The 23,120-nt window shown below is 46.2% G+C and overlaps 2 protein-coding genes and 1 pseudogene across 2 annotated transcripts; all 3 read right to left on the bottom strand.

The window, feature by feature from the left end:
• Nucleotides 1-4,395: 4,395 nt before the first annotated feature.
• Nucleotides 4,396-12,027, bottom strand: LOC125549903 (ubiquitin-activating enzyme E1 3-like; annotated as a pseudogene).
• Nucleotides 12,028-15,889: 3,862 nt separating this feature from the next.
• Nucleotides 15,890-19,236, bottom strand: LOC147989843 (uncharacterized). Its single transcript, XM_087536316.1, has 5 exons — nt 18,483-19,236; nt 18,121-18,362; nt 16,752-17,996; nt 16,520-16,612; nt 15,890-16,417 (listed from the first exon to the last, which is right to left on the bottom strand). Exons 1-5 carry the CDS (start codon nt 19,234-19,236, stop codon nt 15,890-15,892), a joined length of 2,862 nt encoding a protein of 953 aa, XP_087392442.1.
• A 2,412-nt stretch (nt 19,237-21,648) lies between these two features.
• Nucleotides 21,649-22,625, bottom strand: LOC147989842 (uncharacterized). The gene has a single exon (XM_087536314.1). It carries the CDS (start codon nt 22,582-22,584, stop codon nt 21,649-21,651), a length of 936 nt encoding a protein of 311 aa, XP_087392440.1. The 5' UTR covers nt 22,585-22,625.
• Nucleotides 22,626-23,120: the final 495 nt, after the last annotated feature.

Below are 23,120 nucleotides of genomic sequence, written 5' to 3'. Positions count from 1 at the left end.
ATCGTTTGAAATTTATGCCACCTATTTTGGGTTGGAGATATGCTACGAATCTTTTGGTCGAGTTGCATGGAAATTTATTATGAAATACATCATTTCAAATAGACAATAAATGACTTGAGACGAATCAAAGGTATTAGGAATACGAATAAGAAATGAATCTGATAGGTTTGGAAGTGCAAAACATAGCATTGTCACAAAAGACATGAAAACTGTAGGAATAGTCTCTCTAGTAGAACAAAGAAATAACCCGACTTGATCCCGTAAAAAACGTGTGCACGAATTGTGCCCATCCATTAGCCCCACTCACACCCAGAAAGCGTATGGACCATGCGGCGTCAGCGAACCCTGGGACGCTCCAGGACGACGATAGGGACCACAAGGGTTTGGATACATGTATGCCATTCAGTTACCTCACTCGGGTCTCCCAGACACGCCAACCCCACGAGGAATCAGGAAACAAGTGACGAACTACGCAGCACCCTCTGGTAAGACCACACGGTGCCAGGGTTTTCAAAACCTTTTGGTCCCGGCCCCACATGTCAACCAGCTACAACGCGACCAAGCAGTACTGGCACTCGCCACTGCGGTTAGCTAGCAAAAACATCTTCTAGAGAAAAAAATAGCAAGAAATTGTATGCACTGAAGCTGGTACTAGCATTGAGATTGCAATAGGGATGTATGTGAACGAATGTACTAGCATCAATGAACATACTGAGCATCAAGAGCAATGCAATTACTAGTACACCACATTACGCCCTTCCAATTGCTGATGATACCAAAGTAACGAACCACCACTAGTGCTATTACGGAAATGAATATCACGGAGTACAACTCAAAATTAGAAATCACTAACAAGTCATCACTTGCTGCTTACAACTAGTTTCCTGGTGGGATCCATACATACCAACTCTGACTCTATCTGAACAATTAATCGATGGATTATGTAGCTAACAATGGCAGCACCCAATTGAAGGTGAATTGTGATCTGCGAATCCACTTTGCTTGCTTATTGTTGGGTCGAGGCGCTTGTTGAGTTGACAGGGTCAGCGATTGTCCGACACCCGGTAGGACTCCACGTTGATCTGCGATAACCCCGCGCCAGGAAATAGCAGCTGGGGACAGGAGCGTTTATGGAATTAAAAACGGGTCCGTATGGAGGAGGGGCAGGGGCTGGAACGTAAGGGGGTCAAGGGAGGGATTAGAGGAGGCACGGGAACTCACATCGAGCTGCTTTTGCACTTTGCGGGGCCGACGGCGAGGGCGACTACATGGGAGTGCGCCGATGAGGCCGTAGATGTCTTCCTCAATCTCCTCCGCGGAGAGTGATATGGAGAATCGTGGCCTGTTGAGCGCATCAGCGCGGACCGACCTCCGCTCGCGCTCGAATGCCTGCGACGATGCACTCACGACGGGCGTGGCCGCGTGGGATGGCATAGCAAGGTGGCGGCGGCGGCAGGGCGTGCCTTCAATAGCTATTGAGAAACCTCCTCGGTGACCTCAGGGTACTTGTCGACTTTGGGGTTGCCAGTGCCCGGCGCCTCTTCCACTTTGCCGACGCCAAGCTGTAGCCTCTCGCTGACCTCATATTGCTGATCCGAGGAGGACCCCGTGTCCGAGGCGATGGGTTCGCCATGGCGGTTCACGGGAACACACCGCAGCAGCCGTTGGCTTCCCCAGGGCTTGAGCATTGATGGTAGCAACATCAGCCTCCCGCGGTGGGCACTCAACGACATTGTAACTATCTCCGCGGCCCTGCCCCCCCGCCTCCGTAGCACCGTCTTCCTTGGTGAGATCCGAAGGGAAAGCCGCGGGCGACGGCTCCGCCGAGTTCACCATGGCCGGTGAAAGTGCAACTATCCCTAGGTGGTTTTGGTAATTCATAACAACATATAGCTCATTGAGCTAATGCTATTCCAAGATGACTATTTCAGGAAAGCTCAATGATTGGCATGGCATGGATGTGAAAGTGGAACCCTCAAAATGCTAAAGACAAAGGATTGGCTCAAGCTCAAAAGCTCAAGACTCTTCATTTTATATTTTAGTGATCCAAGATCACATTGAGTCTTTAGGAAAAGCCAATACTATCAAGGAGGGATGAGGTGTTGCTTAATGAGCCTCTTGCTTCATGTGCTTAGTGATATGCTCCAAAACCCTCAACTACTTTCCCATATCCACAAATGACCTAAACCCTAAGCCAAACTCGGTCATACCGATTCTTTCTATCCGGCGCCACCGAGTTTCACTTGTCATAGCCATTGCCAAACCCTAAGCAAATCGGTTCTACCGATAGGGATCTCGGTCTCACCGAGATGGGATTGCAAACTCTCTGTTTCCCTTTCGTAACTTTTCGGTCTCACCGAAAGAGCGGATCGGTTCCACCGAGATTGCAATGTAAATTCAGTGTTTCCTTTTTGTAACTTTTCGGTCTCACCGAAAGAGCAAATCGGTCCCACCGAGTTTGCCTGACCAACTCTCTGGTTAGCTAATTACCAAAATCGGTCTCACTGAGTTTGTGTAATCGGTCTCACTGAGATTACGTTATGCCCAAACCCTAACCATATCGGTCCTACCGAGTTGCATGTCAGTCCCACCGAAAATCTCTAACGGTCACTAGGTTTACCTTTTCGGTCCGACCGAGTTTGTTGATTCGGTCCCACCGAGATTGGAAAACTGTGTGTAACGGTTGGATTTTGTGTGGAGGCTATATATACCCCTCCACCTCCTCTTCATTCGTGGAGAGAGCCATCAGAACACATACACAATTCCAACTCATATGTTCTGAGAGAGAACCACCTACTCATGTGTTGAGACCAAGATATTCCATTCCTACCATATGAATCTTGATCTCTAGCCTTCCCCAAGTTGCTTTCCACTCAAATATTCTTTCCACAAAATCCAAATCCTATGAGAGAGAGTTGAGTGTTGGGGAGACTATCATTTGAAGCACAAGAGCAAGGAGTTCATCATCAACACACCATTTGTTACTTCTTGGAGAGTGGTGTCTCCTAGATTGGCTAGGTGTCACTTGGGAGCCTCCGACAAGATTGTGGAGTTGAACCAAGGAGTTTGTAAGGGCAAGGAGATCACCTACTTCGTGAAGATCTACCGCTAGTGAGGCAAGTCCTTCGTGGGCGATGGCCATGGTGGGATAGACAAGGTTGCTTCTTCGTGGACCCTTCGTGGGTGGTTGCTTCTTCGTGGACCCTTCGTGGGTGGAGCCCTCCGTGGACTCGCGCAACCATTACCCTTCGTGGGTGGAGCCCTCCGTGGACTCGCGCAACCGTTACCCTTCGTGGGTTGAAGTCTCCATCAACGTGGATGTAGGATAGCACCACCTATCCGAACCACGGGAAAAACATCCATGTCTCCAATTGCGTTTGAATTCTCCAAACCCTTTCCTTTACATTCTTGCAAGTTGTATGCTTTACTTTCCGCTGCCAATATACTCTTTGCATGCTTGCTTGAATTGTGTGATGATTGCTTGACTTGTCCTACAATAGCTAAAATCTGCCAAAAACTAAAATTGGGAAAAGGTTAAGTTTTTATTTGGTCAAGTAGTCTAATCACCCCCCTCTAGACATACTTTCGATCCTACAGCCGGGGGCGATATCACGCCCACAATCGCCTTTGCAGCCGCTCCAGATCTGGCTGCAGCGGCAATGAGAGGGGTATGTCTTGATGTGGTGAGGATGAGATCTGAGATACGACGAGGACGAGGGTGGATTTGCATGCGGCGTTAAAACCGTGGGCTAAAGGGGAAATAGATAGATGCGTCGTTATGCCCGGGGGGGGGGGGGGGGAGGGAGCGGGGGGTTACGATGAGGTTTCCCCCTCTGCTTTGTCTTTTTTGGGGATTTATTTACGAAACGGTGTGTTTTTGCCGTTTTATATGGACTTTCGTGTGTATACATTCCATTTCTTTATGAATTTCTCCCTCTAGACCATTGTATGGATCACCGTTTTTGTAACTAATGTTTCAGTGTACCTTTCTGCGTAGGAAAAGAAGTGCATACGATGCAATGTTGATCTACACATTTACCTTCATGTCGAATGATCCTATAAAAACAAAAACAAAATACTTTAAAGCTTCATTCGGCAGCGAGTCTAAGGATATATTTTTAATGGCGTGTAAGACATGTTTCAGTAGTCAAATTGACAATCTAAAATTGTGCATGCCATGCAAAAACTGGATATAGTAACCATGCTCATAAGAGCGTCTCCAACAATAGGGCAACACTGCCTTTTGCGGCTTTTGGAGGCCAAAAAACCTCTCCAATAGCTGCCCAAAAACTTCAGCATGGTCAAAAACGTTTTTGGGTAGCCCAAAAACAGGGCACAACCAGCTGCATATATTGGAAGGTTGCTGCCCAAAAACGCCAATCCACCCCTCGCCGCCCAACCGCTTTCTTCCCACAGCCCCCCGTAGCCAAATCACGTCACCGCCGCTGCCGCATCCAGCCACCACCAACACTGCCGCACCTCCCCACCGCCTTGGTCTGCCACCTCCCGAGGGGTGGTGTTGGCCAAGGGGAGCATTTGTTGCCATTAAGTTTTCGCTCCATAGCATGTGTTTCGATTGGCACATGTAGCAACTCAGCTCTTTTCCCTTTCCTGCTTCCTGAACGTCGCTTTGAACTGGCTGGCTACGAATTGTATTTCCGTTATGTCGAAGCAATGAAAAGGGATCAGCCAAGTTGATTTTTTTTCTTCAAAACTGCTAGATACAATTTTGCTTAACCACAACAACAATATGTTCATAGCTCAACTCCAGTGATAAAGAGTTGCAAAGAAGAATAAAGTGATGGTTGCAGTGAGGTACTGATGTATGAGATAACAATTGTAATGACTCGACGAACACATCTTCAAGCAACCCCAAAATATCAATCCAATGCTACCCAGTGGATAACAGGCTATGGTTCATTCATCAAAATATCAGACAGCATCGCACACCTGCAAATACTTGGCATGCAACAACAGAGCGGAAGGACCCACACAAAACGCTATGGATTGCTACCAATGCAAAAAGAAACCGAACCGACCAAGAGTAGGAATGTTTCAAACATCTCTCCACAGGAATTCTTTGCACACTAGTCATCTATCCTCACAATACAGTGACAGCGCCTACCTATCGGATGTAAATGGAGATAAGAGATAAATGTCGTTCCCGTTGTCATCCTTGCAAGCCACAGCGAAATCAAAATGCTTCCTGTATGCTGGAACATCTACCTAGATCCCTGTGCGTTGGGAACATGGTGTTGGTACAGCAAGGATGTGCCACAAGAGACACTGTAAGCAGTCAGGCCCTTGTCGCTTAACCACTTAGGTAGTTCTGGCGAGAGTAATGTTGCTCTTGATAGACCATCGGTCCCACACTGTCCATCTCATGTCTTGATCCTTCACCACCTTGGGTGGAACAGGTTGAGCCATGAAAAACATTGGTAGTGCCAGGTTGGCAAACGTATTTGCGGTAATCTTCAACTGGGTGATCACCAGCCAGAACCTTGTAAAGCTCAAGGCACACAAGGCATGTGGCCATGGCCGTCATAGTTGCAATAGCTGGAATGATTCTTCCTGCAATGAACTTCGCCTTCAGCTTGTCGACCTCTTGAATACCATAGTTTCTCACACGCATATTAGCAAGACCAGCAATCAAGTCCATGTGGAGATTTGTATCATCATCCTACAAAAGAAAAATGTCATGTAACCAGAATTAGTGAAGAAAGAGGATCAGCTATAAATATTTGATTATTTCTGTCCTTTTACAGTGGTTTGCCAGAAGATATTTTGAGAACTGAAATTAACAGATTCCCATAATCTAGAATTGCATTCCTTATGCCTCATATAATATATAACAAAGTCAACAACAGCTATTTGACACAGGCAATCACATATGAAAACATCTTTACGGTGCCAGCAGAAAAAACAGAAACACACACAAATAGATATACACCAACATGGAAGGATAGGTGGAGGGGAGCATAAAAAAAAAACTCGTTCTCGAAGAACTGTGAAGTTACTTATCCTCAATGTATCTGGGCAGAAGTGGAGAGTAGATTACTACTAGCAACAAGGGAGAAAGGAGTGCGGCGATTTAGCGGACAGGCACGCGTGCTCACGCTATGTGTCACGCAGGTACAGGTCGAGCGCTGTCGCAACAGGCAACACTGTGTGTGGGTCCTGTGACGGCGAGAAAGTGGACCAATGGTACATGACGGAGTCATGGCGGATGTGCCGCTACGGGATCGACACCGAGAGAAACGAATGTCACGGCTGTGATTCGCGGTAACAAAAAAAAGGTAGGAAACTGGCGGATCCGGCTTGCCTGCTCCCTTCCCGTGCTCCCATCCGTGCTCCCACTTAATCCTACGGCTGTCTTTTTTCCTTTTTTCTTTCTAATCTAATTATCTTTTCCCCTGATTTTAAGGGGGTGGGGCCAGGCCTTATTTTGCTCCAATCAAATCAAGCCACGTAGACGGGAGCACGGATGGGCACACAACGGGGGAGCAGGCAAGTCTCGTCCGAAACTGGCGGCCTGCGATCCCATAAAAAATGGAGTGCGACACGTTGGGTGTGCGTGTCCCTACCAACGGAGACATGCTCCGAAGGACGCGGGCATGGAGGAGAATGGTGTTTCCTTCTTTTAGAAATACCTGGGAATGACGAATGGATTTGAGTTATTAGAGCATCTACAATCGGACGTTTTAAACCGGTCTTAAATGCCCGGACGGCCCGTCCGGACGTCTTAAACGGACATCAAAAACTCGGGCTATCCAGCAACCCTCATATCCAGCCCAAAATATGGGGCGGATATGATGAGTCCGGGCACTTCCGCCACATCACTCCAGCCCATCCCGACCCCACTTTGTCCCACATATATCCCCAATCCGGCCAGCCCCGCTGGCCCGGACGCGCATGCCGGAGTCGGTGGCGCCTGCCGCCCGCGCGAGAGTCGGTGTGCAAGGGAAAGGCACGCATCGGAGAGCTTTGTCCGCCGCCATCGCGGGTTACAGGTGGAGCCCGACAAGGACGAGCGGCTCGCATGAGTCTACTGTTGATCGCTTACGATGGCGGAGACGGGCGCTCGGCGGCTCCGCCGGAAGAACGCGAAGGCTCTCCGGCTTGCCATCGAGCAGTCTGAGCGGGAGGCCAAGGATAAGGCGACGGAGGCTGCTCGGTTGGCGAAGCTCAGGCGCCAGCAGGACCGGGGCGTCCAGCGCCTCAAGGGCCTCATCATCGTCTCCTCCTCCTCCTCGTCGGATGACCACGGCTCCTTGTCCGACGAATCCGATGATCCTCCACCAGCCGCCGACAGCTACAGCTGCGCCGCGACCGGAAGGGGAAAGGAGCGGCCCGAAAGTGGTGAAGTTCAATTTAGTTTCAAGTTTTAGATGTAGTTTAAAGTTGTCTGTTGTTTCTGTGAACTTTGGTGGTCCTTTGAACATTCGTTCATGATCTTTTGGTGAACTATTGTGCTGTTCTATGTCCAGTCAGCTGATCTATTTAGTTTGATCAACGTTGGATGGTTTAGTATGGACATAGGGGTTTGGATATGAGATACACAAATATGGACGACGCGATTTGAGAAGTGTCCGGTCAGTGACGCGCCCGGCGTTTCCGCGGGCGTTTGTGGGGCCATATTTGTCCATCGCGGCTGTAGATTCCCTTAGAGCATCTACAACCACAACTCATAAGATTCGCCTTAAACGCCTGCCCACATTTTTGGACGCGTCCATAGACAATGACCGGTCAACATATAAAAAATCATTTCCATAACTAGATATCTTATTTTTAAATAATTAAATTCATACAATTACATGCAATGCAAGCCTAATCGCGGGCGACTGTTCTTGTTGTTCCGATCGTGTCCATGTCCGGCGCCGGTTGAGTCCCTCGGAGTGGAGGTACGGCCTCCAGCTAAGTAGACGAGGACATGGGACATGAACTGGCTCACGAGACTTGTAGTGCCGTCGTCTCTCATGCCCTACTATTCCTTGTCGGAACCCGTGCCCTCAACTTTGCCCGTCGATATCAAATCGACGATGGTCCGTTGTGGTCGAAACCTAACACATCATGACGCAGTTACGCCAAGGGTTGCCATTCACTCGCACCAACACCGGAGTGTGCGGCTCCGCCTCATTGCGTCAAACGTGGCCCATGCGTTCACCACTAACTGGTGGGCAAATGAAGAGGATGCGCCTTCACCACGGTGTTCGGACACTAGACGGAGCGCACCACGTCTAGCAAATTTATCTTACATGCATGCATGCATTTTTGAGGCATAAGCATGCAGCGATGCGCTCTTTCTTCGTCTACATACCCACGTATAATAGAAAGGAAAGCTCGCGAGCGAGGGTGATCGAAGAAATTTAGAAATCGTTCAGATCTGTTCCTTACTAGCGTAACGTCTGGTATTTAGCAGAGTCCATTGAATTTTTTTTCTCGATGGCAAGAGGATGCGCGGGGCTGATATCTTTTTAATGGCCGGTTGCTATTAATTGATTTGAAAATTCGTTCACACTATCAAAATGGTGAACCAAATCCAAAATTAAATAGCTCATTCGAACAGGAGAGCTCTAAAATTAGAAAGCATAGTGAATCAAAAGAATTACTGGTGCCACAACACAATATATTGTCATTTCTTTTTTCTAGGTGATGAGAGTATCGCGGCACTGATATATTTTTATGGCCCGGTTGTTGTTGAGTGATTTTTAAAATTTATTCACCTGGTCAAAATCGTGAGCCAAATCCGAAACTGAATATCTCAATCAAATGAAGAGCTTCTTAAGTAAAGGAATGTCGTTGGCCCGGTCAACGGATGACTAATTTTAAATTGAAAAACATAAATTGACTATGAAGCCTCAAAAATTAAGGAGCATAGTGTATTCATTGATTTTTTCAATGACCTCCAAACCGTCAAGACTCAATGATAATATGTTGATTACTCTACTGTAATGCTAGCAAAAAGCCCTCCCAAATAGCACACAATTCAGCCTTAAGAGCGTCTTGGTAGTGTAATAGATGAAGACAGAAGCTGAAAATAATATCTCCCAAGTGATCACGCAGAATCATACCACTTCATGTTGTACCATCTGCCGCTACGAACGATCCATTAGTGTTTAACTTCAGCCAATGATCATCTCTTTTCTAAAAAAAAATGATCATCTGGTTTCTCCCATGTAGCCGTGTGTATAACAGGTATAATTGTTGGTGCTATCAGGCACGGGGCACTCTCAAAAACAACAACCTTACCTTTAATAGGGTCTTATTCGGGGACTGTTCGAGTGCTAAAATAGACTGAACATGGCTATGTAGGAAGCGTTTAGAAGCACGAATTGGAGGTGCAGGCTTGTGATGAACTACAATCTTTTCTCGTGTGCCAGATCCTCCACAGCAACATGAACGGTCTGCCATATTACCTATCGCATGCAAAATCCACTCTGGTCCGGTGTGCACCGTAGCCTTATATCCGGAAGAGACCAACAATCTGACATACTGAGCCATTGTTCATTTGCATCTACACAAAGCATGAAACGTGTCTTCCTGCGCCTGCAACATATCTGCCTGTGACTGTTGCTGGATAGGGGCCGCCACCGGATGACCGGCGTATGACTGCTGCTACCTGAATAGATCGCATCCACTTCCTGCTGGCCGGTCGATGGGGAAGCACACGTAATTAACTAACTGGATGGGATGAAAAGAAGATGAGATGGCCTCCTTCACCATGCTCGTTTCTTGGGTAATTTGGAACGAGAGAAACGCCCGCGTTTTCCGTCACAAAAGCGCACCGCCGACGATTCTTCTTATCAACATTTTAGAAGATGCAAAACTTTGGATGACCGCCGGCGCAAAAAAACTAGAGAACATCATAGTGTCCAAGTAATTGCCATGCCGCATTTGTGAGTGCGTTGTAAAAAAACTCTAAACTATTCTCTCCCTTATTTAATTGAAGAGACAAATCTTTTGCCTTCGTTTAAAAAAAAAGAAGAAGACGAGATCTGCAAGGTTTAGACTTTAGAGGATTTTACGTTCCTGCACTTGTAGAAACGCTGGCCAGCATTCTCAACACGGCGAGCGACGTACGGAACAACGGCCTTCTGGGCAAGGGATTTCGAAAAGGAAATTTTCACTGTGCGCAGTCGTGTGATCCGCGTCAAACTGGGCCGCGGGTACAAGACGCAGCTCTCCGTCAAAATCGAACGACCATCCAAACGATGTTACAGCGCTAAGTTATCCACCCGTTAACGTATTAAAAGCAGCACTGTCACACAATCGAAACCGTGTCAGATCTCGAAGATGTCCAACAACTCACGATACCGAGACCAAACGAGGACGAGCGCTCCTGTGACTTTCCGTACTAGCAACTAAGTTCTATAACTCAAACTCAATGCATAGCAGAAAGAAATGTGACTGAATCACATAGTCCCTGTTGATGCTTTTTCTTACCAAATATGCACCTATGCATTAGTTATGTATGTTTGCTTTCTAGTGTGAAACGAGCAAGGATTTTTGTAAACAGACAGGGCAAAGAAAAAAAGTCCTATTCTAACACATCAGAAGTAGTTAAAAAGAGGCCAACCTTCTCAAACTGAATAGGCTTCGTTTGGAATCCTGAAGGTAGTTTCTTGGCACATGCTCCCAGCTTGGTTAAAAGGTCTTAGATAACAGCAGCATCGTCAACTGAGGCACTGGTTAGTAGCCTTGTCATCTGTTTCAATCTTAACCCCACTCTTTGACTCAAATTCAGGCACTGCAACCTTACTTACTATATCGACCAAATTACCCATGTTATTTACCCAGTCCGGTATGGGGATCCCAAAAGACGCCGCTCTCAATATGGAAGCAGCCAGTATAAATTGAATGTGAGATGGATCAACAGCTGAGAATTGCACCGGGGGAGGGAAACACTTAGGGGCAGACAAGAAAGGAGCACCAGTGCTAGTGGCAGCATCTTGAGGAAATGTGAATGTTAGCTGCTTCACACGATCAAACCTGGCAAAAGAAAACAGATGTTATTACATGGCATCTGGAGCACAAAAGATACTGTCATATTTGTTGGCAATATAATCAAAGTGAAACCATTTTAACTTAAAAAAGAAAGCAGAACAAAGCCAATAACAAATTGTTGAATTCAAAGGGGAATGTAGTAGAGAGATAAATCGTACTTCAATCTTGCCCAGGCTATGCAGTCTTCAAATTTATCACATCGCTCCTTGTCAAGGCATTCACGTACAGGCTCCAATAATTACCTGGCTTGAGCATCACCTGCCTTTCTCATAGCAGCAGCACATTCAGCAGGGTTAGACATAAATGAGTTCACTTCATTTGGAGTTTTCTCTATCAGCTCAAACTCTGAGCGAGCCCAAATTAGACAATGGTCAATATTGCGCGGAAAAGAATGAACTGTGCACATTGGTGCCTGTTTCTCCGGAGGATCTATCTCGTGAAGCTCCATAGTTTTTAGTAAGGTGAGGAATCACCATCTGTGTATTTCATTTCGGACCCAGCGTTCCAGATTCCAAGAGTGGTTTCTGGAAGTACAGGCATCCCATGTCCACGTACGTAGATCCTAGCATTGACATCATCAAGTGCATTGATGACAGCATCAAGGCCCTCCCAGAATGCATCATTGAAAACATGTTCAGTCTCTGGACAGGCACGATTCTGCAGAGCATCAATATGGAGGCTGGAGTTGATAGCACTAGCAGCTGTAGCAGATACTGTAGATTTTGCCTGTCCAATGTTCCAATCACGAAACAGGAATTGCCGGCTCAAGTTGCTTTTTTCAATGACATAATCATCTGTTATAGTTAGCTTCCCTTTACGGCCACAAGAAACCCCCATTAAAGCAAAGTTCTTCAAGAATTCACATCCAAGAGCACCAGATCCCACAACAAAAATATTAGAGTCTCGCATCTTCTTCTGAAGCTTAGAACCAAAAACAGAAATCTGAGCATCGCAGCAGCTATTCAATGGCTTCAAGTCTTTAGGGTCCAATGCATACATACTTCAGCTCTAGATTGTTGTTTAATTGAGCTGAAAAAAATTCAATTGTGATTAGAATTTTGTGCGCCTTTTTCTGCTAGTTGAGTACCTGAAATGAAATGGGAGGTCAGCTTTGAGGTGGAGCACTTCATGTTTTCTGCCAATAGGAGCGCCCACGGATTACAAGCTAATATCTAATTTTTGCCTTTTGTTTCAGGTGTGTGAACATTGATTCATATGATTAATTAATTGGTACTTGAGATCATTGATCACCGCTTTCCACAATGATCAAGGAAGTTCAGTATAATAGGTATGGATGTTAAACTGTGTGGGGAACCTTATTTGATTGTTCCTAGGCCATCATCTTTTGTTTCAGGTATGTTATCATTGCTTCATTACGATGATCTAATGTTTGAGAACAGGGAGAGCCATGGTGTTCCACATGACTCAAGCAAGTGAGAGACTAGATATATGATTCTAAATGACCAGTGAGATCTAATTGGCCAATCTTTCTGGAGCATTTGTGCTTTATCATGCAAAAGTTCAAGCCGTTAAGAGCATGAGGTTTATACACAGAAGATGCTGTTATATTTAGTGAGATTGCCTTTTACAACAATTTTGCAGGACTTCTACAGATGATAATCACTAACTGTACAATTCATTTTAAGATTTTGTTCTATTTAGTAAACACTGAATGCCATACAGATTTTCGAGGTTAATCAATAAAGATATAAATATCCATGTTTATTTATGTAGCTTATTGCGTTGATGTGATTCCAAATATTAGCTGTACGATATTCACGCTAGCTTTGCCCTAAATGTAAAATGCTAAAAAGGTCTGGGTGCTACTTCAATTTGAATTTTACTGTGTTTTCTTTATATACATACATACTATGCCTTGCAGGAGTGCTCCCTTCTCCCAAGATAAATTGATTCATGTGTTCCATGGTGTGTTAAAACAGAGAGAAACATGCTAGACTTAATAATTTAATAAGGTTTTGACGGGACCCTTTCTTCTATTACCCCTGTTCCATTGCATAATGTGTAGAGAAAATGTAATGGTGTCTATTTTTACTCGGATGGTGCATCCAGCGGAGAAAGATGAGTACTATCCCCACTCCCCAGCAGTAATAACAAATAATGTTAGTCTCTGTATTGCTTTCACATCTATTGTGATGGATTTTCTATGCAATTATATGTAGGGATCAGTTATGCAATTCTAGCCCCACAAGCTTAGCATGTATAACAGATCGATTTACTTGGTGCGAAGAAATTGACAAGGACCACAACTTGGACATAATAGGAAGTGGCCGTACTAGTTTTTAGCTGTAATAATTTTTTAAAGCACGTCCTTGTGTTAAAATAAACCTCCTTTACAGTTAATGTATTGCTGAAAATTTTAACACATCCATCTGCACGGGTTGATGACTAGTTCAAATAGTAAGAATATTACCGTTGAAAAACGGGTTATTTCCTACATAACACTGCATACAAGATTTGAGCTCTTAATACAAGTGTGTAAACCTTATGTTAGTGGCGTTCTGTTAAACTTAAATCACATGAAAAGTTGTCATTACTGTCCTTCACTTTGGTGCCAAAACGAATAGAAGTTATTGTCATTCACTCTGGTGCCAAACGCGAATTAGACTGGTCTTTACATAAACTACGTGGCTCTAACAAGAGATTAATGGAATGGCGTTAAGAGAACCCAAAATTGTTATCCACTAATAAATAGGAACTAATATATACAAACAATTGATTTGATTTTTTTTGGAGGGGGGGGGGGGGGAGGACTCAAAATATCAATCTATAGTACAACAAAAAAATGACAATAATCAAGCCAAAAATTATCCAGCGATACATAGGGAAAAGTTCATAACTTAATATATAGAGAGGATTGATATAATCATGGGACAAAAACTCAAATTATTAAGCTTTAATAGAACAAATAAATTGACAATAATCAAAGCCAAGAACAAGTATGCAATGTCTACAGTGGCATCATGTCAGACCCAGAGGAGTCTGAAGAATAATATTCAGAGAAAAAGGGGAGGATTCCACTCAAACTAGCTCGATTTACTGGCTTAATTCAGAGAGTTTTAGTACAAGCCAAGAGGAACCTATGGCCAGCTAGGAACACTGGCGGCGGAAGGGGGAAACCCTAACAATTTCATGCCCTTGAACGAGCAGGAATCCTTGGCTTTATAGCCTTACAAATTGGAGAAAAAGTAAGAAAGTAAAATGAAAAGCAGTGGGACGCTGTAAGTCCTTGCCGGAAAGTGAACAACAACCCGAGCCTTGCTGCTAGCCGTCCGATGCCACTTCGACGCAATCCAGAGCTTCTCCTTACGCGAAGCGGTACGAGCGAAAGATGAGCGTCTGATGGGCGATGGACGGCCCGGGAAGCTTTGCGCCAACGACAGGGAATTTAAACTTAGCCGGACTGCTGTTGATTCTTCAGTTGGGTCCTGACAACTCCCCCCGAACGACTTCAGACCAGTCCTCAGGGCTGAAATCCAGGAAAAACCTTTTGTATGAACGTTGCATCCTCCCAAGTAGCATCTTTCTCGTCCATGTTACACCATTTGATAAGCCAGCGCACTACTGGTATTTGGATATCTCCTTGAGTTCTGGGAATAAGTTTCCTTTCCAAGAGCTTTTACGGTTCCAGGAGAATGGTACCATCAGTATTGATGAGTGGCAGTCTGGGGTTTGGAATTGCTTGTGGCCCCAGGTGCTTTTTCAATTGGCTGACATGGAATGTAGGATGCAGTTTGCAATCGTCAGGTAGCAGTAGTTAATAAGCCACTGGGCCAACTTTCTCTGTTATTCTGAAGGGGCCATAATATTTAGAGTGAAGCTTGAGACAGCGATGGACACTCAATGTAGTGTGTCTGTAGGGTTGAAGTTTAAGGTACACCATGTCACCCACTTCTAAAGTTCGTTCAGATCTCTTTTTGTCTGCATAATGCTTCATTATGGTTTGGGCCTTCAGCAGATTAGCCTTGATCTGAGCTGCTGTTTGTTCAGCAGTGAGGACAGAGGAAAATTCTTGGACCTGCTCAGTTGGGTAGAGAGCTGCTTCAGAGATCATGTTGGGAGGCCTGTTATATAGTGCTTGGAATGGAGTGATCTGTAGAGCAGTATGATAACTAGTGTTGTACCACCATTCAGCTAAGGAGAGCCAGTTCATCCATTTCTTAGGTTGCAGGAAAGCCATGCATCTTAAATAGTTTTCCAAGCATTGATTGACCCTCTCAGTTTGGCCATCTGATTGAGGATGGTAGGAAGTGCTCATGTGCAGTTTTATGCCCAGCTTTTTAAACAGTGCCTGCCAAAGATTGCTAGTGAAGATGGTATCTCTGTCAGTGACTATAACTGAAGGTAGTCCATGTAACTTGAAGATGTTATCAGTGAATGCTTTGGCCACAGTACTGACAGTGATGGGGTGTTGCATTGGAATAAAATGCCCATATTTGGTGAACCTGTCCACCACAACTAGAATCATATTTTTGTTTTGAGAGGTGGGGAGGCCTTCAACAAAATCCATACTAATGTGACACCAAGCAAAGTCTGGGACCGGGAGAGGTTGAAGCAGTCCAGGATACTTGCAGTGCTCTGGTTTGTTGATTTGGCATGTGGGGCATTGTTTAATATAATCCACAATGAATTGCTTCATGCCAGGCCAGTGAAAGAGGAGTTTAACTCTCTGATATGTTGCTCTGTGGCCAGAGTGCCCCCCCAGTTCAGAATTGTGTAGAGCAGACACCAACTGATTTCTGAGGTTGGAATTTTGGCCAATGACTGTTCTGTTTTTGTATCTCAGAATTCCCTGCTGAAGAGCATAATTAGGAACAGCAGTGGCAGAAGTTGCAAGTTGTGCCATAAGGTCCTTGCACCTTTGATCCTAGGTATAACTTGAGATAACTTCAGTTATCCAGGCAGGTTTCACTTGAGTAGCAACCAGTGATTGTAACCTGTATTTCACTCTAGAAAGAGCATCAGCAACTTTATTATTCTTGCCTTGTTTGTATTCAATTTTGAAATTGTAACCCAATAGCTTGACCAGTAACTTGTGTTGAATGCCCTCAGTTAGCTTTTGTTCTTGTATGTATTTCAAACTCCGCTGATCAGTTCTTATAATCAATGAAGAAGCAACAAAGTAATGTTTCCAATGTTTCAATGCTTCAATGATGGCCATGGCCTCTTTATCATAAGTTGAAAGGGCAGCAGCCTTAGGGCCAATGGTTTTGCTGAAGTAGGAGATTGGTCTGCCCTCTTGCATGAGCACAGCCCCAATTCCATAAGCACAAGCATCTGTTTCCAGGATGAAAGGTTGAGAAAAATTAGGTAAGGCCAGGACAGGGGCTTGGGTCATTTTATGCTTCAGTACGTTGAAAGCTTCCTGTTGCTCCTTCTCCCATCCGAAGTTGTCCTTTTTTAAAGATTAAAACAGGGGTTTGCAGATAAATCCATAGTTTTGGATGAATCTCCTGTAATAACCAGTGAGGCCAAGGAAACTTCTCAGCTGAGTTACATTTTCAGGAGTGGGCCACTGGCTGATTGCTTCAATCTTGGAAGGATCAGTTGCTACTCCATCTCCCCTTATAATATGGCCCAAGTACTCCACCTGTGGTTGTGCAAATGTGCATTTGCTCATTTTTGCATATAGTTGGTTGGATTGCAAAACTTTAAGGACTTGTTGTAGATGGAGCAAGTGCTCTTTCATATTTCTGCTGTATATATATCAGGATATCATCAAAGAAAACCAACACAAATTTCCTCAGATAAGGTGCCAGGATTGTGTTCATTAGCAGCTGAAAGGTTGCTGGAGCATTAGTAAGTCCAAAGGGCATAACTAAATACTCATAGTGGCCACAATGGGTGCTGAAAGCAGTTTTTCCAATATCCTCTTCCTGCATTCTGATTTGATGATATCCACTTTTTAGGTCCAGTTTAGTAAATACAGTGGCACCTTTCAACTCATCCAAGAGATCTTCTATGATAGGGATTGGATATTTGTTCTTTACTGTTTGTTGGTTAATTTTTCTGAAATCATTGACCAATATCCAAGTCATGTCCTTCTTTTTAACAAGGAGAGCAGGGGAAGAGTAAGGGCTAGAACTATCCCTGATTACTTTGGTCTTGATCATGTCCTTGATTATAGTTTCCATAGCATCTTTCTGGTGGTGTGGAAGTCTGTAAGGTCTCTGGTTGATTATTTTGGCCTCAGGAGTGAAAGGTATGGCATGATCCATAGTTCTTTTTGGAGGGAGATCAGTTGGAGTGCTAAAAACTGGTGAGTATTTGTCCAAAAGCAGCTGGACCGAAGCAGGAATTACAGTGTCTACTGGTTCTTGAACAACAATTCTGTTCAAGAGTAAGACAGCTCCACAAACAGGCTCTTCAGAGAAATCCTCTATAGTTTCTTCTTCCTGCACAGCTACAGAAGGTAGGCTCTCATCTTTGAAAATTTTCTTTTCACCATTTTTCAGAGTGATCTTCACATGCATTTCATCAAAATCCAACTCTACTGGGCTGAAGGAAGCCATCCAATCTGCCCCCAGGATTACATCATAACCCTGAAGTTGTAGTACTCTGAGATCAGTGGAGAATTGTGTTCCTTGTAGTGAGAATGGGCATTGCAGTGCAGTAAATTCTGACCAGAGAGTTTCTCCATTAGCTACCACCACTTTCCTTTTTCTGGTGGGAGTGAGAGCACAATTAGCTAGGTGGGCAATCTTAGGAGTGATGAATGTAGCAGTACTGCCACTATCAATGAGGGCAGTAGCTAGAGTGTTTCCAAGCATGACTGTGACTGTAAAACTGAGCTTCTTAGTTGATTTGATACCCATAAGAGCATGCATAGAGATTTGGAGGGGGGTATCATCACTTTCCACAAGGGGAGGGATGTCAGTTTCATCCAGAACTTCAGTATAGTAGACCAGTTCAACATCATCAGGGCAAGCAGCTTGTAGTGCTTGAATCTGAACTTGATTTGCCAGTTTGCAGACCTTTTTATGACCAGGAAGGTTCTTTACACTTGTAGCATATGCCCTTCATTCTAGCTTGTTGAATGATTGTAGTTGTGTTGGTCGGTCCAGGTTTTCCTAGATCAAATTGCAACTGCCTTCTCACCTGAGGCAAACTGTTGTTAGGTATAAGAGTTTTCTTCTGTGGCTGTGCTTGTTCCATTCTTCTCGCAAGCCAGATTGCTTTTTGTAAGTCAGCAGGTTCATGACACTGGACATGGTGTTGTATATTGTCATGTAGTCCAGAGATAAAACTAGTTTTGTAGTAATCCTGGGGCAGAGCAGGATTATCTCTTCTCATCAAGTTCATGGCCTGCTCAAATTTGAGGATGTAGTCATTTACAGATCCTGTTTGGGTGAGTGCATGAAAGGATTTCACATTGACACAAACAGAGGTTTCTGCAAACCTGTCACCCAGGAACCTACAGAACCTATACCAAGGCAGGGTGTTAGGTACAATTCCAGTACCTCTCCACCATTCTATTGCAGGGCCTTTAAGGTATGTTACTGCAATTTCTGTTTTCTGCTCCAGTGGGGTTCTAACAGCCTCAAAGTACAACTCAATAGTCTGTATCCAGGAATCAGTACCAGTGCCATCAAATTCAGGAATGTTGTATTTTGCTGGTTTGACTATTGGTAGAGGTCTTCTGTTTTCCAATCCTTGGTCTCTCTGCCCTATTCCACCTCTGGTTTCTTGTGGGACTTGTTCAACTTGCTCCAGGTCCAGCTGCACTATCTGCTGAGCATTCAGAGTTTGATTTACAATAGTGGGTGCTCTGGTTTCAGGAACAGGTTGTTTACTAGCAGCAAAGTGTGGATGACTGTAAGGGGCCTTGTTGCTTCCATCCAAGTTCAGCTCTTTGCCAGTGTTTTTGTCCACTAAGGTTGCAGAACCAATAGTTGGGGGAGTTTGAAGGACAGCCGCTGGTGCATGAGTTGGGCCTTGTGGTGTTTGCTGTTGTTGGCCACTACCTCGTGCTATCTGTTGAGGGCTTGGAGGATTTTCCCTGGGTTTGGGAAAGCCCGCAATGAAGCTGTTCAGAGAGCCCTGCAATTCACTCAAGGTTTTCTGCAGTGAGTGAAAATTTGTAGCAACGTGGTCTCTGAAATCCTCAAAGTCTTGTCTGTCTGTTTCTCTGTTCTGCTGCAAGGTTTTGACATCTAGTTGCAAGGATTGGAGCTCCAGGTTTGCAGTAGAGGAGGAATCCGTAGGGCCCGTCATGCTTGCACCAATAGAACACAGGGAGGGTTTTTAGAACTGGCAGAGTGCCGAGTAACCTCGCTGTGTGTGATCAGCCGGCGAAGGGAGGAATTTTACCACAGCCGGAGCTGCAAGCCGACCTTGGCCTTCGATCTTGCCGCCGCCAGCACCGCCGCCAACGCCGCGTCTCCAGAAGTACACCGGATCTGGGAGGGAGGGAGGGATTTTACCACAGAGACGGTGTGTTTCTGCAACCTCTTCCCGCGCCCAAACCTGTATCGAATTTCTCACCGCCGCCAATCGCCACCGGAGAACCACCGCCGCCCAACGTCGCCGGTGAGAAGTGGAGGATTTTATGGCGCCTCCAACTCCACTTCGGCACCGGATCTCGCGCAGCCAAGGAGAAACCTTGCTCTGATTACCACTTGTCAGACCCAGAGGAGTCTGAAGAATAATATTCAGAGAAAAGGGGGAGGATTCCACTCAAACTAGCTCAATTTACTGGCTTAATTCAGAGAGTTTTAGTACAAGCCAAGAGGAATCTATGGCCGGCCAGGAACACTCGCGGCGGAAAGGGGAAACCCTAACAATTTCATGCCCTTGAACGAGCAGGAATCCTTGGCTTTATAGCCTTACAAATTGGAGAAAAAGTAAGAAAGTAAAACGAAAAGCAGTGGGACGCTGTAAGTCCTTGCCGGAAAGTGAACAGCGACCCGAGCCTTGCGGCTAGCCGTCCGATGCCACTTCGACGCGATCCAGAGCTTCTCCTTACGCGAAGCGGTACGAGCGAAAGAAGAGCGTCCGATGGGCGATGGACGGCCCGGGAAGCTTCGCGCCAACGGCAGGGAATTTAAACTTAGCCGGACTGCTGTTGATTCTTCAGTTGGGTCCTGACACATCACTAAATAAAAAGTCACTTACTAGAAAAGGGAGGGTGTTACCCAAACCGGAGAAGGCCAGTTCATCCAGGAATTAGTAAGCAAATCACTATCAAAAGTCTGCAGACTCTTGTTTTCTATATCCCAAACTCTGATTTCTCGCCCAGTTATGCTTACCGATGTTGACATACTCATAAGAGTCATCCGTGATATAGACACAGTTTGGCTTCAATGTTGGAAAATCTTTAGTGGCAAAACACATGGTGCTATTATAACCAAGGAATAGTGCATGACCTGCTAAGCTTGTCATCTTCACAAGTGTCTGGTTCTCAAGGTCAACCTTATAGATCTCTATTTCAGTTGTTCTCAGCTCAATATACCGGTCTATGTCATCTTCGTTGTGACCTAGCAGATCTCCAGGAAGCTCCACGGGTGTTGATGAATCGACGTAGCTCCTCCACCTCCATATTTGCAAAATATCACCCCATGGAGCTTGCAGAGTAAATAGCATAAAACTACTACTTTACAGGCTAGGGTTTCAAAAAACTACCGAATTTTAATTTTTCTCAGATAACTACCAAGTCAGGGGTTGGCTGTTTCAAAAAACCCCAAATCCTCTTTATTAAAAAAATTAAACATGTTTATGACAGGTCGGGCCCGCCACTAAACGCACCGTTTGGTTGACCATTTGTTTGACTGTTAACTGACTTGTGGGGGCCACATGTCAGCACCTCATCCACAGATTTTTACGGATTAGTCCCTATAATATTTTAAAAAAGCAATCAGGTCCTTGGAATCATTTAAAAAAGCAATCGGGTCCTTGGACCGTCGCCGCCGCGCCTACAAAGGGCTCTGCCCGTGGTCGCTGTTGCGCCTCCATGGGGCTCCGCCCGTGGTCGCCGCTGCATGCCACCATGGGTGGTCGCCACCGCGCGCCGCCGCCATGGGGTTCCGCCCGCGGTCAACTCGCGCCATAGGGCTTCGCCCGTGGTTGTCGCCGCGCGCCATGGGGCTCTGCCCGTGGTCACCGCATGCGCCATGGGGGGGCGTTTGTGTGCTGGCCGCCGCCTCCCCTCCCAAGCCGGCGACGACCACGTCGAGCTTGAGGAGCTCGCGGCAGGGGATAACGGAGGCCGCAGGCGAGGCACGGCGCGGCCGCAGGCGAGGCACGGCGCGGCGGCAGTCGAGTCACGGCACGGCATGCCGGCAGGCGAGGCACGACATGGCTGCACGGCGGCAGGAGAGGCACTACGCGCACAGCATGGCGGCAGGAGAGGCACTACGCGTGTGGCTCGCCGGCCGGTGCAGGCAGCTCGGGATCGAGCAGGCTGCAGCAGGCGCATCTCCTCTGGAGACCCGATTGCTTTTTGCAAAAACCTTTAGGGACCTGATTGAAAACTCACAGGTGGGCCCCCTTTGTAAGCTAATGGTCAAAGTAAACGGTCAAACAAAATTGTGGGCCCCAACTGTCATAATCGTGATCAACTACTAAAGACTCGGTGATTTGAGTTTTCTGAAACAGCCAACCCCTGAGTTGGTAGTTATCTGAGAAAAATTAAAATTCGGTAGTTTTTTGGAACCCTAGCCTGTAAAGTAGTAGTTTTATGCTATTTACTCGAGCTTGCAGGATGTACATGCTAGAAGGATCATTTCCCTTCCTATCTCTGCGCATGATCTTTTTAACAACAAGGAATGGGCCATTGAAATTTAGGGTGAAAACCGATCTGTGGCTACGAAGCACATAGAACAAACCATCATCCTGATTGTAGAAAGAGTCCATGAAGCCCCAACTTATGCCCATGAGCTGGTGGTCGTCGGGCGAGATCAACGTCCACCGCTCGTCACCGAGCCGGGCGTAAGAGAGCTCGCCGTCTGGCATGTGCACCAGCAGCACGATGCAAGCGCTCCCAGCCGCCGGGCTGCAGGAGAGGGTAACACGGTGGTACATGCAATCCCTGGCCTCGCGCGTGTCAAAGGGGATCGGCTCCGGATCACCGCCCTCAAAGACATTGTACATGAGGCGGCCTTCGGCGTCGGTACAGCTCTCGACATGGTGGAGGGTGGTGATGGGCGGGAGCGCGGCGTGGGCGCCCGTGATTGGATTGAGGACGTGGAGGTTGGAGGCCTCGTCAGCGGTGACGAGCCAACCGTGCGCGGAGCCGATGGTGGAGTGGCGGGTGAGCGGGGGCTGCGGCAGGGGGACTCGGACGGAATCGCCGGTGAAGGGGCAGCATACGACGGCGCCGTCTGCGGCGGAATCGCGGCATGCGTAGAGCAGGCAGGGCAGCTGATTCCGGGGGATCGGAAGGGGGAAGCGATGGCGGCGGACGTCTAGGTAAGCAGCATGCCACGAGGCGCAGACAGCACCTGAGCGGACGAGGTCGGGGATCTCCAGCTCCTGCATGAACATCAGGAGTATTTCCTCCGGCAGCCCCGCCCAATCGCGATCGTAAGAACCAGCGGCGGCGGCGATTGCGAGAGCGCCCGCCATGGTCGGCGGCGGAGGCGCGCGAGGGTTTCCTCGGCGTCTGGTTTTTTTAGGGGTTTCCTTTGTGGATCTACTTGTTGTGCTTGGGCCCTTGACACTTTTTCTTTTAGAATTTGGGCCGTTGACACATAAACAAGGCCTACAGGCGCATCCAATTAGAAAAGATGCTACAAAAAGGGATGAGACTATTTTTCGCGTTAGGCAACATCAGCCAACATGAGCCAACCCCTCAAAAAAGAAAACAACAGGAGCCACGCGGAGCTCCTGTTCCACGCTTAAGGACCCGCTAGCAATATTAGCCGAAATCACTAGTCGAGGAGTACTCATTGTAAAGATCATTTCAACCTTTCCAGATTGTGACAAGTGGCGCGCTGCATGTGCGCCATTTGTCATAACCTGAAAGTTTTTTCTTTTTTTATAGATCCGTTTATTCAAAACGTTTTATCTTTTAAACCGTGCGTCTTCGAATCTCTTTCATCGTTGGATTCCTCATGTCAAGATTTTCAAAACTAGATCCCATGTTGATAAGTTTTAACGAA

This window comes from Triticum urartu, chromosome 1A, assembly GCF_056163025.1.
Source record: "Triticum urartu cultivar PI428250 chromosome 1A, HENAU_Tu73, whole genome shotgun sequence".
NCBI classification, from domain to species: Eukaryota; Viridiplantae; Streptophyta; class Magnoliopsida; order Poales; family Poaceae; genus Triticum; species Triticum urartu.
This window is presented reverse-complemented; position numbering and strand designations above follow the sequence as displayed.

Excerpts from the sequence above, each read along its gene's own strand:
- LOC147989843 (XM_087536316.1), bottom strand. The coding sequence starts at position 19,236 with ATGACGGGCCCTACGGATTCCTCCTCTACTGCAAACCTGGAGCTCCAA. Across the intron at positions 17,997-18,120 it reads CTAACAACAGTTTGCCTCAG|GTCTGCAAACTGGCAAATCA; the intron begins GTGAGAAGGCAG and ends GGTCATAAAAAG. Across the intron at positions 16,613-16,751 it reads ATCTGAGGAAATTTGTGTTG|GTGGAGTACTTGGGCCATAT; the intron begins GTTTTCTTTGAT and ends GCACAACCACAG.
- LOC147989842 (XM_087536314.1), bottom strand. The coding sequence starts at position 22,584 with ATGGCGGGCGCTCTCGCAATCGCCGCCGCCGCTGGTTCTTACGATCGC.